The following is a 14,917-nucleotide window of genomic DNA, read 5'->3' as shown; positions in this document are numbered from 1 at the left end:
CCTGAATAATATTTACTTGTGTGGATGTATCGGAATTTACCCATTCCGCTACTGATGAACATTATGGTTACTTCTATTTCCTTACATTATTACATTTTTCATAACTCTTCAAAATTCTCATTTCATACAAATCCATACAAGATTCTCAGAATTCCTATTCTGCATCAGTGTCTATATAAGCCAACACAATTGTTGCATCATTTGGGTAACTTATTGAAAAAGCAATTATGAAGAATTAATTTATTTTCAAACAAATATTTAAAAATAAGTTTGGCTGGTGCAGTGGCTCATGCCTATAATCCCAGCACTTTGGGAGGCCAAGGTGGGTGGATCACCTGAGGTCAGAAGTTCGAGACCAGCCTGGCCAACATGGCAAAACCCCGTCTCTACTAAAAGTACAAAAATTAACCGGGTGTGGTGGTGGGTGCCTGTGATCCCAGCTACTCAGGAGGCTGAGGCAGGAGAATCACTTGAACCCGGGAGGCAGAGGTTGCAGTGAGCTGAGATCACGCCACTGCACTCTAGCCTGGGTGACAAGAGCGAGACTACATCTTAAAAAAAAAAAAAAGAAAAAGTTTAACTTTTGCAGATTTTTTGGTACTGGATTATATAATTGTTCTTAATTTTTATGTTTAAAAAGTGACAATTTAATCAGCAGTGGGCATTTCCCATAAGAAGTCTATTCTTTTGCATCATTTTTTGTGTAAGGTGCTAAGGGTGTGTCGTTTATGATGTTTTGTATTTGGAGGATCACGGGAAAATTCAGGAGATCGTCAAGCTATCATCATGTTGAAGACACATTTTTTCTAAAAGTGCTCAGCGAAAGCAGTGTTAATATGTTGGTGTTACTCTCTTAAATACATATTAAAATAGCGCTTTGATGTTTGTTTATATAATTGCACATCCAGATATTTATTTATCATTTATACTGGATATTATATTTATCATTTATAATGGAAGCTAAAATAATATGCTTTAGAAAGGAAAAATAAAATATTTGTGTTTGTTTCCTTTTATTGAAACATAAATATAACATGTCAGATTAAAGAGAAAACGTGAAGTGTCAATTTTCAAAAAGAAAAGAGATGTCAGAAAGTGGAGTTATTTCTACAAATGAATGTATCCTCTTGAATATAACACATTGTACAATGAAAGCGCGAAGTTATTCATTAGGCACTCACTGAGGACTTAGAAAGTTAAATAATTATTGAGCACTACACGGTTTAATCTTAAATACTTTCTATTCATGTCTTAGTCAAAATGATCACTTTTTTCTGTGTGTCTTTTTAATATCCTAACAGAGTTTATTTGTGTGATAACTGCATTTAACTTGTCATATCCAATTACTCCTTGGAGATTTAAGTTGTCTTGCATGCCACCAAATTCAACCTATGACTACTTCCTTTTGCCTGCTGGACTCTCAAAGAATACTTCAAATTTGAATGGACATTATGAGACAGCTGTTGAGTTTAATTCAAGTGATACTCACTTTTCTAACTTATCCAAAACAACTTTCCACTGTTGCTTTCGGAGTGAGCAAGATAGAAACTGCTCTTTGTGTGCAGACAACATTGAAGGAAAGACATTTGTTTCAACAGTAAATTCTTCAGTTTTTCAACAAATGGGTAAGCATTAGTTATTTTTTTAATGTATTGAACAATGTGTTTTAAGTCTTGTCTTATGGCTCTGATTTGTAACATACATAATCATTTTTATATTGATAATAAAATTAGGATTCATTATGTAAACAAACTAATAAATAATTCCCCAATTATCTTGTATCCTATAAAAATATAATGAGGGAAATATTTTACTTTTAAGTACATTCCTTGTAGTCTTTTAAATTTGCTTTGAAATAGAAAACACACCTTATTTCTGTTAAATATATAAAATATCAAATGACTGAAAATATTGTTGAATTGGTTAAATTTTAAAATATTCATGAATAATAATATTTCTTCAGGCAAGGAATATCTCTGAAATAATCTACATTTTAAACATGGGTTTTTCAGAAAGAATAGCTAATGGATGCTGGGCTTAACACCTAGGTGATGTGATGATCTGTGCAGCAAACTGCTATGGTACACGTTTACCTGTTTAACTAACTAACACGTCCTTCACATGTGCCCCTGAACTAAAAATAAAAGTTGGAAAAACAAAAAAGCAAAGAAAAAAATTCCTTTTTTTTGTTTAAGTATAATGCATACTCATTGTAGCTAGTGTAGTTAAAAATTCTGCATCTGGAAATATAAACAACAAAATTATCCCAAGTCTTTTGGAAAAGCTAGGAAGAATGGAGTCAATTGACTCATTCATGTAAAGAGACCTCCAGTATGAAAATACAGGCATATCTTTTCCTCCCTCAAAAGCGTGATGACTGGATTTTCACATGTATGTGTGAGATGTGCCTCCCTCAGACCTTGTTATGATGTTGGCATATTAACTGTTTAATATTAAAAAAAAAAAAAGGCTGGGCACAGTGGCTTCAATACCTGTAATCCTAGCATTTAGGAGACCTAGGCGGGCAGATCACTTGAGCTCAGGAGTTAGAGACCAGCCTGGGCAACATAATGAAACTCCATCTCTACTAAAAATACAAAAAAAAAAAAAAAAAAAAAAAAATTAGCTGGGCATGGTGGTGCGTGCCTCTAGTCCCATCTACTTAGGAGACTGAGGTGGGAAGATTGCTTGAGAGATCGAGGCTGCAGTAAGCCATGATCACATGATCATGCCATTGCACTCCAGCCAGGATGACAGAGTGAGACCCCATCTCTAAAAAAAAAAAGGAAAGAAAAGTGAGAAAAGTGAGAACTGAGCTAGATGAGCTAGATAAGTTTTGAGCTCTTTTGTCCTATTTAAGTGGTTTGAAATTAAAGAGAGTTTGAGAAGCAATAATTAAATTTAATTCTGTTACTTTAGAAAAAAGGAAACCGAGGGCCAAAGGGAGTTAAGTGATGGGCAAACGCATGCCCCTAGTTAAAGTTTGTTCTTTTTCTCTCAGAATAGGAAATGGAAGTTGTATCAGAACACTGGTCAATTTGATTTAGTTCTTCTCTTTCACTGAGTTGTTCAGATGGTTTTTGAGATTTCATGCAGTTTTTTGTTTGTTTGTTTGTTTTTGTTTTTTTTTAAATTCAGGTGCAAACTGGAACATACAGTGCTGGCTAAAAGGAGACTTGAAATTATTCATCTGTTATGTGGAGTCATTATTTAAGAATCCATTCAAGAATTACAAACATAAGGTCCATCTTTTATATGTTCTGTAAGTACCAAATAATTAATTTGGGCATTTCTACCACACAATGTTTTTAAAAAGAGGTTTCATATGCAGAAGTAGATTATAAACCTCTTGCATCCCTACATTTCCTTTTATATGTTTTATTTTTTAATATAGCATTCTGCTCTATTAGGTTTCCTCTTTTCTCCTGTTAATTGAGGTAGCAAGACAGTCAGGTATAGGGTCACGATTGTCAGCTCCACGAGTCTACCAACTGTTAGGTTCAAGTTCAGGTTCCAGCTCATGCTGAGGTCCGAAGGCAGTGGGTGAATGGGCAATAGCTGAAAGAACACTGGGGGGCCGTAAGCAGGTGAAATGTAGTGTTATTCAGCAGCTCCCTATCAGCAGCTTACTCAGACTAGGTCTCTCATTAGCAGCTCTCTTACCAGCAGCTTTCTCTCACTTTCTGCTCTGTTTCGACTGCTTGGGCCAGCTGCTCCTATGCACAACTGCATGATCGGCTCTCCCTTGCCTTCAGGGTCAGCAGCTTAACTCTTTCTCTCTCTGGGCATGAAAGTGAGCCGTGCTGTGCCATGTCAAGCCATGCCCTGGCTCCCCTTGTCAGAGCAAGACTGACAGCTCTGGTACTTTCTCTCTCTCTGGGTGCAAGAACGGCTGTACAAGAGCATCTGTACAGTGTCAGCAGGGCAATTATAACTTTTACAGACAATAGTGGCATACGGCCAAGGGATGGCCTTCCTATGTTATGGCTACATGGCTGTGATAACAGGTAGAGTTATACGCCTGCACTGTACTCGCTGAGTCATGCAGGCCTGGACATCTGCCTTGGCCTAATTCTTGACCAAAGCACATCCATGCACCTTACAAAGATATTGCAGATATAGGTGGGCATAGAGTCTGAAAGAAGAGTGAACTCAATTCAGAAGTCCTAGGTATTTGAGTGGAAAAGGAAAAAAGATGTGTTTTATATTTCTTTTTCAGATGATTTTTCATATTTGATCTCTTTATAAACTTAAAAATATGAGTGGCTAATATTTATTTGTGCTAGAAAGAGAACAAAGATATTGTTTTCAAACAGCCATATACTTATAACTCAAGCAGCTAATATGTCCTTCAAGTTTTCTAATTACTCCAGTGATGATATACACCATTTCTATGTCAATTTTAACTCTTTAAAATTCTTTCTCATTAATTCTTCTATTTGATGCTTAAAGTCTCGCCTCCTTCAGTTCTGCAGTTATTGAGATAATACCATTGAGGAACAATGTGCTAGAAACTGTCCCTGTACAAATGAATAGAGACAGAAAGTAGAATGGGGCTGAGAGGAGGGGAAACTGGGGAGTTACTGTTTAATGGATATAAAGTTTCAATTTGGGAAAATGAAAAAGGTTCTGGAGTTGGGGGGTGGTGATGGTTGTATAATCATGTGAATGTGTTTCATGTCATTGCACTGTACACTTAAAATGGTTGAAATGTTAAATTTTATATACATTTTATCACAGTACAAATTTAAAAAGAAACTTAAAGACATGTAAAAAAGGATGAATGGTTGCGATCACTGTCCTTGAGGTGCTCAAAGGCTAGCAGTTGGGACCTATGCGTACAGAGTTTCAGTTTCAGTGGTTACGATATGTATTTGGTAGGCACATAATGTCATGGGAGCTCATGATTGTTGTGAGGTTGTAGATGGGGGTTATCTAGTTCAGCTGGTGAGGGAAGAGAGGAGCCAAGGTTTCCGAAGGAAGGAGATAGCTGAGTTGAGTCATTAGAGATGAATAAGAGTTAATAAGAAAATATGTGGGTAGTGTAGTATTGGGAAGGAGATCAATATCACCTGGAACCTTGTTAGAAATTTAAATTTGCTAGCTCACCCTTGTAAATAAAAAATTAGGGGGGTGGGGCTCATTAATCTATATTTTACCAAGTCCTTTAGGTGATTCTGATGGAACTCAAGTTTGAAAATTCCTGGTGTAGAGGTTAATATGACAGATTTTAGAGTCAGACTACCTGGTTGTACCACTTACTAAATGCACACACAAAGCACTTACTATCTTTAACAGTTGTTCTACCTCTAGAAATTAATGCAATGGAAATATTTACACAATGCTTAAAAATTATTTGTTGAATGAATACATATTGCCAAAATGTTTTCTAAAAGATTTTCCGATTTACCCTCCAGAAATGTCTTAATGAGCCAAAAAATTATTAGTAAAGAAATAATATTGTCTGAAGGTGGGAGAAGTGAGTGGTCAATGGTCAGATAGAGCAGGAAGATATAATAAGGTCTGAATAATATGTATGGATTTGGCAGTGTGAAAATAATGGGTCTTTAGGCAAAGCTCATTTAGGGGAGTGGAAGGAGAGGTTGCCAGAACAAAGGAAAACTTGGAGAAAGGACCCTTAAAGAGCCTATCTTTATGCTAGTTCCTCAGTCAGTTGATGGGGGGACCCTGCAGAGCTGGAATTCATATATCCAAGGTATACTATGGCTGGCGCTGAGAATATGGGAACAAAAACCTGGTTACTGGGACCAGCTGCTGCTGCCCAGGTGAGGAACCTCTGGCTGGAGTGATATTTCAAGAATGGAAGGCAAAACAGGAAGGATCAACTCCCTTGTCACTCCATTATTCTAGTCTCTTTCTAGCTCCCCCACAGGTAGAATTTAACAAGAATTTAGGTAGCAGAGGAGAACTATGGTTTTCTGAGCTCCAGCCCCAGCATGGCAAAACAGAGCTTAGGGTGCATTGAAGATGGCAGACAATAGCTTAACCACCAGCAAAATTCATTTCATTGGCTCAATGGCTACTTGGAACATTCACACACACCTTTCTACGCATACCTACCTTTCCCTACAACTTCCCTATAACTTCATGCTTTCACCTAATTAGGTGCAACTATACTTTAAAAAAAACCAAAAGGATCCTTTATTTCATATGTATGTAGTATCATAATTCATCAAAATAATTTATAATAGTTAACTGCCTCTCAAATATTGTCTTGTAAATGATGCCTTCTGAAATTAAACATAATGTAGATTCTTTTTTTTTTTAAAAAATTGTCTGTTTAGAACATACTAAACGTTATGCACATGTACCCTATAACTTAAAGCATAATAATAATAAATAAATTAAAAAAAAATGATAAGTAAAATAAAAAAAAACTGTCTCCTGTGAAGTCTTCTAAGAAGGGAAATCATGACAAACTCCTGATCAGATAAAAACCATTCCATCTTTAAAGGGGATTAAAAAGAGGCATAAATAAATTTGAATAGAAACATCCATTTGCTGAGTTTTGTCGTTGTGTACAAACAAAACTCTAGAGTTAAAATTGTATTCTGATTTTCCTCTATAAGCAAGAGATTCCTTAATAGAAGCTCAGAAATGACCTCAGTGCCTTGGTGAAACATACTTCTTCACTTGCGGACACTCAGTGCTCCCATCTCTATCAGATCCGCTGTGTTACCTCTGTTAACATTCCCAGGCATCTCCAGGAAGATGGGAAATGTCATCCTATCCAAGATGGCTCTACCAAACCAAGGCTTTCCTGGCACCAACAGCATTCTTTCTAAAGCCCTACACTTCACAGAGGAGGCAAAGCCTGATGAAACACCATTTCTGCTATGGTGTCCACCTTAACCTTCCAACTGCCACTGTTGTGAGGAGGAGCCATCAAAGATTGCCATAGCAACAGAGTCTTCCTGACCCTGTGGAGCCACCACTCTCAGGCACTGTCCAACTGACATCTGGTGCAGCTGATTATTTTCCCCAAAGGTCCATGTCTACCTGACCCATGGACTCCATGAGTCGTGGTGGGTCTGATGAGCTAGTTTCTGTCGTACCTAGACAAAGAAGATGGTGTAAAACCAATTCATGCTCTTCATTATAAATCCAGATCTGATTTGGGTTCTCATACTCACAGGCCTTAAGCACTAGTATGCCTTCTTTCCGACTTGGGCAGCCCTGAGCCACCAGACGTTTGTTGGTCTGGAAGTGATAGAGCCTTCCAAGTTGAAGGACTTGGTGGCATTTTGGCCCTCTACTGATAAAAGTGGGTTGCTGGAATTTGGCATGGGGCCCAGATATCTGCACCTCTGGGTAAATATTATCCAAATACCATTTAAATGATTTGCATCCCAACTTCTTTCTCAAGTCAACATGCTCACTGATAGTTCCATAGCTTTTCCTCTTCAGATTAAGTCTTAAGGAAAAATACTGCCCCTTTATTCATCCAGCCAGACATGTGCCAGCCTCAAAGAGTTGTGTTCATGGTGTCCCAGCCTTCAGGAGATCCATATGGTCACCTTTTTTGGAAAATGTCCTACTGTAGAGCAAGGCATGATGAAGAACTTACCTCCACACATCCAGATCTGAAATGATATTTCCAAATTTTCTCCTTTCCGGATACCCATGCCAGTATCATACTGTCCAAATTCATGGAAATACTGTCTGTTCCTGGCAGACAATCCTCCAGTCATTATCAGTGACTTTGTTGGTGCTGTGGCTTTTTCTGCTCATCCTAGCTCAGAAAGGGGAACAAGCTCCTATTGGAAGTGCAGCCCTCAGTTGAATCCTCCACGGACAACAGAGGATGAGCTGTAGGCTAGCGTATTGGCACCAATGATGTCAATCACTGAGAACATCATGGTGTGCCACTCCACACAGATGATAGCCAGCAAGGACTGCAGTCACATCACATTCACTTCACGTGGCTGTCTAGGAACACAAGGACTTCTGTTGCTTGGATTGCTACACTCATTCTTCCTTGAATCAATCCCTCACACTTTATATTTCTTATACCTTAATTTTTCCAAGGAGGTAATCTTGGACATACTCATTTGGTTCTCCTTTCAAATCATCAAGGTCACTAACAACATCCATGAGGATGATTTCAGGAAGCAGGTTTGCTGGCATGCAATTTATGACAATGTGCAGCATCTGGAGACAGGCAGAAAAAGCTTCATTGTGGAAACAGATAACAATATTAGCAACTGGCAGGTCAGGCGGTAGGACTATACATGCTGCATTCCTTGTCCCTAGCACATCTCTGTGGTAGCCTGAAGTTACTGATAAGCATATTAAAACCACGTTTCTGATAGCCCAAGTCTCTCAACTCCTGAGCACGTTCATTAAAAATCATGCCTAGTTCAGAAGACAATTTCAAGTGGCCTTTTTCTGGATCTTCAATATGACTATCACATCATCAATTTCGTTTTCTTTGAACTGTGGCTCTAGTAATAGACTTGGACCTTGAGTGAAACAAGAATAGAATTGTTTTGGAAATGGTCCATGGGGTCCAGATCCCTTGAGCACATTCTTTTTTATATATATATATATATATATATATAGTTTAAGTTCTGGGATACATGTGCGGAACGTGTAGGTTTGTTACATAGGTATACGTGTGCCATGGTGGTTTGCTGCACCCATCAACCTGTCATCTACATTAGGTATTTCTCCTAATGCTATCCCTCCTCTAGCCTCCCACCCCCTGACAGGCCCCAGTGTGTGATGCTCCCCTCCCTGTGTCTCTGTGTTCTCACTGTTCAACTCCCACTTATGAGTGAGAACATGTGGTGTTTGTTTTTTGGTTCCTGTATTAGTCTGCTGAGAATGATGGTTCTCAGCTTCATCCATGTCCCTGCAAAGGACATGAACTCATCCTTTTTTATGGCTGCATAGTATTCCATGGTGTATATGTGCCACATTTTCCTTATCCAGTCTATCACTGAGGGGGATTTGGGTTAGTTCCAAGTCTTTGCTATTGTGAATAGTGGATGAGCACATTCTTAAGTGGTTGAGTCACTTCACTGAAGTTGAAATGAACAAAAACCAAAACTGCGTAGGTCACATATGTAAAAATGCACCCGTAACAGAAATATTGAACTGTGACACTTCCCATTATAAACCTAGCATAACTAATGGGCCATTTTAATTTTCTACAACACTGGCAGTGGCTTCCAGGACTCAGGCTGTGGCATCTTTCCTCCTGCCACAGCCCCTGTCTGAGCCACAGGAGCTGCTCAGGGAGTGGGGAGTGGTGGGCTACACTTTGAACAAAAGGAGACAGTCTTATCCTCTCTCCCAAAGTGGATGATGCTATGTCACAATTGTCATTATGTTTTCTGTGCAACATGTACAGTATTGCTCTCTGGGCAGTATTCATTGCTCCTCACATTCAATCATGATTCTACCTGAATGAATATTGTGGAAGCTAAATATGAAATTATAAATTTAATAATAGCAGGAATCCTTATATAAAATAATAGGGGGAAGGAGAAGGTTGAGAAGAATTTCGTTAATATGTAGAAACACACACACACACACATGCAAACATACTGTAAGGGAGGTAATATGCACAGCTGCCACTGGTCTCCTTTCTGTATTGATTACCAGGCTGTAGTTAATATTTATTACTAGTGTTAGACCACTGGACTAATTCTTTAAGTCAGCCAGAGGAGGAACCCAGATATAGTGCCACTGCTATCGTATCTGGACATTGAGTGTCCCTGTGGTCATCATTTCCACATGCAGGTCACCTGATGCCATGACTCTGATGAACCTACAAGCCCCTGAGTCTGTGTGCGATCATCATGAGGGCCGGTGTTTCAGATGTGGGTATCTAGTTGGCGAGAAGGTGCTCTAACTGCCAGTGTTTCAGCCTTGTATGATGGTAGATTCTTCAGTCAGATGTTGGCCAGCCACAAAGTAGACAAATGTCCATAACAAAAGTGACTGAGTTATAAATCTCTAGAGCTTGAGAAGCCTGGTTGGGGTTGGAAAGTGGAGGTGGAAGACTAATGGATAATGAATGTCCCAGGGTGGATAATTAAAGGATGGGAAATCATGAGTTTGTTTCTAGTCTATAGAAAGTGACCCAGCAGGGAGAGAAAAGTTGGTAATAGAAGGGGACCCATTGAAGATATTTTGTGGAGAGTGAATAATGGAATAGGCAAATTCCATGAAAAGAGCACAGGGTTGGTCTTAAAGAAGGCTTACCTCAACTTCTGAGTATTGAGAGAAGAAAGGAAGCCCTATGGTAGATGAAGATATATTTGAAGTTCAGGGCAGTTTCCTGCTTTATTGAGCAAAATAGGTTTTAACTCAGAGAAAAGTATTCCTTTGCATAGTACTACTTTCTTGTGATGACCTAAATGCTTTGGATGTGATTAAAAATTCTCACTTGGGTTCCTGTTCTAGACAATTTCTGATCTTATCAGCAGGTTAGGGTAAAGTGCTCAGTTTTAAAGCCCTGTGAATATTTGTAAAGGCTTAAATTCTATTATGCATATATTATAATTATGGCTTGAGGTATTTTTCTGAAAAAGATAAGTATATATGTAATATATAGATACATATAACTTCAGAGCATTATAAATTTGAGTAGTTACTTAGCTGTAGCTGAGAATTTTAGCTTCAGTTTAGTCAACTGAACAGTCATTGGTCTATTCTTCTAAACAATAGGACCCAGAAGAATGAGAAAATTAGGTAAATTAGGTAGATTTTCAAACTTTCTTACAAGATGATTTTAATTTGGTCTTCTTTCACTTGGAACCTAGGTTTCTAAAAATATTAGCACAGTAAAACTTGTCGTAATTCCAAGGAATTTGAGAAACAGTCTCCCATTTTTTTCCTGCCACATTATACCTCTATGATTTGGTTAATATATTCATTATACCAACTATCACATGCTGTTTCAGCCTTTAATTCTATTTTTGTTTGGCTTTTAAGGCAATATATCTCCAAATAATTAAGTAGGACTCTAATTCAATAGGAAGGGCTGGTCAATATAGGAAGAGCTGGTCAATATAACCAGTGAGAACTCCATGGAAGAGAAAATCCATAATGGTGGTTACTGTAGAAAATCTTTGAATCAGACTCACCTATTTTGGACATTGGAGAATTCACAAGAGAAATTTTCAAATGCTTCCATATGTAAAACCGTGTATTTTAAAAGGGATAAAATCTAATGTTTGTAAGGGATTTAAAGCCATATAAATATGTCCCTTAAGGGAAAGCTTTGTTTGGGCTCAGATATTAATGTTTGTCAGAGAGTCTGAAGGACAGATACTCTAGAAATGTAATATTTTGAAACTGCTCTAGAGATTTCCTCTTAGATCTAGGAAGGAAATTCTCTTTCTTTATTAGGTGCCTCCTGTGTATTCCAAGCACTGAGCTGAGCATGGGGAACAAGGTTCCACAACACAGACTCAACCCTTGCCCTCCCGGAGTTAACATTCTGTGGTAAAAACAGAAGACATAACAGCAAAGTTTGGAAATGCTGTGATGTAATAAATACAGTGCCTCGTGGAAACACTTACTAGGGATATCCAGCCCAGGTGAAGAGGGGGCAGAGGAGAATGAGCCAGAGAGTGAAGAGCATTTGCAAAGGCCCAGAGGCACACATACCACATGGGAGGACTTGAAAAGTTGAGTGTGGTGGGGCTGGGAAGCTGGGGAATGAAGAGAAATCAGGATGGAGGGATACGCAAGGGTCAGATTATGAAGGGCCCTCCAGGTCATGCTTGGAGTTTGGGCTTCTGTAACTACTAACACCTACTTTACTTTGTCTTCACAATTACTCCTGCCAGCATTCTGGATGATTTCAGCATCCATGTGATTAATCTTCAGTTTCTTGAATGCTTATTTTCAATATTCGTGTTTTTTTCACACCACCTTGTTCACCTCTTGTCATGGACATGCTTTAGACTTTGTCATCACCAATAAGCATGCTTTTTTCTATAATCTCCATGTCAAGAATCCGCTCTTCGACCATCTCCCCTTGTACCCTTCATGTTAGTTTATTCCCTCTACTACCCAACTTCAGGAATAATTCTCCATGGTTCTTGGCTCCCCTTTCTGGGTACCAGGTTCTGGCCTGAGTAACCCTCTCTTCTTCATGAAAAACAGCCCATATGCGCATCTAAGTTGTTTTCACAGCCTGCTTTCCTATAAGCACAATTTTGAATGGTCCAAAGTCTTTTTTTTTTTTTTCATTTTGTTCTGTCTCTGTCTCTTTCTGTCTCTATATTAGCAGTATTTCTGCTAATACACTTCTCTCACAAAACTACCTGGACCTCCAGTGGACCTCTCTGGTGTTCACTCCATTAGATATTATAAAAGCTTGCAAACCTCCTAGAGATCTTTTCTCTGTCTTCTCTTTGATCTTTGTTCAAAATTTCTTGATTTTAACAGTATTTGCTATCTGGAGGGGCTGGACACTTCAAGACTATGAAGTCCTCTTTTCTTTTGTTTAATGGTCCTTTCTTCAATGTATATCTCTGCTCTTACAGCAGGAAGAAACCGAGAGACATCCTCAACACTTGCTGGAAATCTCCTTAAGTATATAATTCAGTTCAATAGGCACATTCTGTACTTTCCACATGACTACAGATGGTAATGTTAATAAGCTCTCTGCTACTACACAAGAAAGATCACTTTTCTCCATTTTCCAATAAATTATCTCTCACTTCCTTTTGTGACCTTACTGGCAGAGTCTTTGAAGTCCACCAGATTTCTACTAACAGTCTGTTTGAGGCAATTTAGTTTTTCTTCACCATGCTTCTCCAAATCCTTCTAGCCTCTGTGCCCTGGTTGCAAAACCATTCATACATTTTTAGGTTTTCATTATGGCATCACCCCACTTTCAAGTTCCAATATCTGCATTCGTGATCTAATGTCATATAATAAATTAACCCAAAACTTGGTGGCTTAAAACAATAATCATTTATTATCTCACAGTTTCTGTGGTTAAGGAATTCAGTTGCAGCTTAGTGTCGGGTGGAACGGGAAGGGAGTACCTGCTTCAGGATCTCTTAGAAATACTGCACTGAAGGTGTCAGCCACCAGGACTGCAGTCATTTCAAGGTTCACCTTCAGGAGGAGCTGCTTTGGAGATCAGTTCTTGGGGTTCCAAGTTCTTCATGGGATGTTGGACTGAGGGCCTCAGTTCCTCCCTGGCTGTCAGCTGGAGACCTCCTTCAGTTTCTTGTTATGTGGATCTCCCCATAGGACAGCCTGCACCATTGCAGCTGGCTTTCCTGAAAGTGAGCCAGAGAGACTCACTGATGATCTTGCTTTTTATTTTCACTGAGAAAACATAAGCAGGTGGAGTTTCTCTAATGATTGCTTTTCTCACCCAAATCTACCAGGCTGCCTATATCACTGCCCATGCAATTTTCCTCTCTCCTTTTATTGTGAATAAATTCTTTGAGTTCTGATCTAAGGTGAATGCTTTGTCATGTGTTCTGAGTCCTATCTCTTATTGTCAACTCAAGGACTTTCTTGCCATTATCCTCTATTTTCTGCACCATCATGTTACTCTCTCAGCTAATAGACACAATACAATAACTCCCATTTAAAAAATAAATTTTCTCTATTACACATTTCTGTCAAGTAACCACCCCATTTCACTACTTCTTTTAAAGAAAACAAAGTTTTGAACTGTATGAATACATTATGTCTTCCAAAGTTAATAAAAAAATCAACAAGTGACTCTAGCCATGAGGGAATAAAAGGGTCTGGGATTACCCTCCTGTCATAAACAACTAGAAAACTGAAAAAAAAACCATAGGAAATAATTATTTTCAGATATTGGACAAAGGCAGACAGAACTGTGATTCCTAAGAGAAGAAAACAAAATGAGTCCTACTAGTACTTAGGCTTTCTGAGAAAATTCCCAGAACATGGCAGAGGGCTGAGGAACTCAAGCTGAGCCCTACAAACTTGCAGAGATGAGAGTTCAGAGAGTGTAAGGGGCTCAAGTTCATGGGGCAGAGTACTTTGAAAGCAGGGGCATACACAAAAACTTACAGTGGGGCCACTTTAACTCTTTGGCTGAATATCAATCTGGCCATAATGTTGGGTAAGAAAAACTTCTAGTAAGAGAACAGTTATCAGGGAGCTATAAGCTCAACAATTCACAGAAGTCATAGAGGTCTGGGAATTGTTCAAGTTCCCATAAACGAGATTGGAGAGACCTTGAAGAGTATCAGTGACATTTCGTAGGAACCCCACAAGAACTATACTTTAAAGGTGGGGCCAAATTAGCCTTAGAGTCAAGGCTACACTATACTCTTCCCCAAAATGCTTAAAGGGTGCCCTAAAAGATTCAAATTAGTGCTCAAATAACATAACTGACTTTCAGAACAAAATCCAGCACTCTTCAAGGCAAAACAAAACAATATAATATTCAAAAATGAAATATTCACAATGTCTGGCAGCCAGTAAACAAATTCTAGATATATGAAAAGATAAGAAAATGTGACCCATAACCAAGAGAAAAAGAAAAAATAGTCAATAGAAACAGACCCAGAAATGACAGAGATGATAGAATTGGTAGACAAAGACAGCTATCATTAATATGCTCTACATGCTCAAGAATGTAAAGGAAAATATGAATATAATGAGAAAAGAAATTGAAGATGTAAAAAAGAACCCAGTGACATTTTTAAGATGCAAAATGCAATTTTTTTTGGTAAACAAAAATGCTAAATATTAATTTGGGCATTTAGAATAATGTTATTCAATAAAAAAGTATTTAGTGTGTGCAGCCCATAGTACTAGGCTCTGTAAGTGATGCACTTTTCATTCTCCTTCCCTACTTTCCTTTCTGTCAGGATGGACTCATGGATTCTTATTTTAGTTTGTAGGCTATAATGTTATGTCATTCATTTTATTACTG

At 38.4% G+C, this 14,917-nt stretch overlaps 1 protein-coding gene, 1 non-coding gene and 1 pseudogene across 6 annotated transcripts in view; 2 read left to right on the top strand and 1 right to left on the bottom strand.

Annotated features, from left to right (window-relative positions):
* LOC105498455 (leptin receptor) overlaps nucleotides 1-14,917 on the top strand; it is a 98,016-nt gene that overhangs the window by 32,108 nt on the left and 50,991 nt on the right. For all 5 annotated transcript variants that reach the window (XM_071091797.1, XM_011770595.2, XM_011770596.3 and 2 more), the window contains 2 exons: nucleotides 1,302-1,625; nucleotides 3,139-3,262. In XM_071091797.1, the coding sequence (XP_070947898.1) occupies nucleotides 1,302-1,625; nucleotides 3,139-3,262 (448 nt within the window). The remainder of the gene's footprint in view (nucleotides 1-1,301; nucleotides 1,626-3,138; nucleotides 3,263-14,917) is intronic.
* Nucleotides 2,350-2,453, top strand: LOC112429618 (small nucleolar RNA U13). Its single transcript, XR_003021881.2, has one exon. It is a non-coding gene; the product is annotated as a small nucleolar RNA U13 (small nucleolar RNA).
* On the bottom strand, nucleotides 6,870-9,136 carry LOC105498454 (polypeptide N-acetylgalactosaminyltransferase 11-like; annotated as a pseudogene).

This window comes from Macaca nemestrina, chromosome 1 (assembly GCF_043159975.1).
Source record: "Macaca nemestrina isolate mMacNem1 chromosome 1, mMacNem.hap1, whole genome shotgun sequence".
NCBI classification, from domain to species: Eukaryota; Metazoa; Chordata; class Mammalia; order Primates; family Cercopithecidae; genus Macaca; species Macaca nemestrina.
The sequence above is the reverse complement of the archived record's forward strand: the minus strand, read 5'-3'. Positions and strand labels throughout refer to the sequence as shown.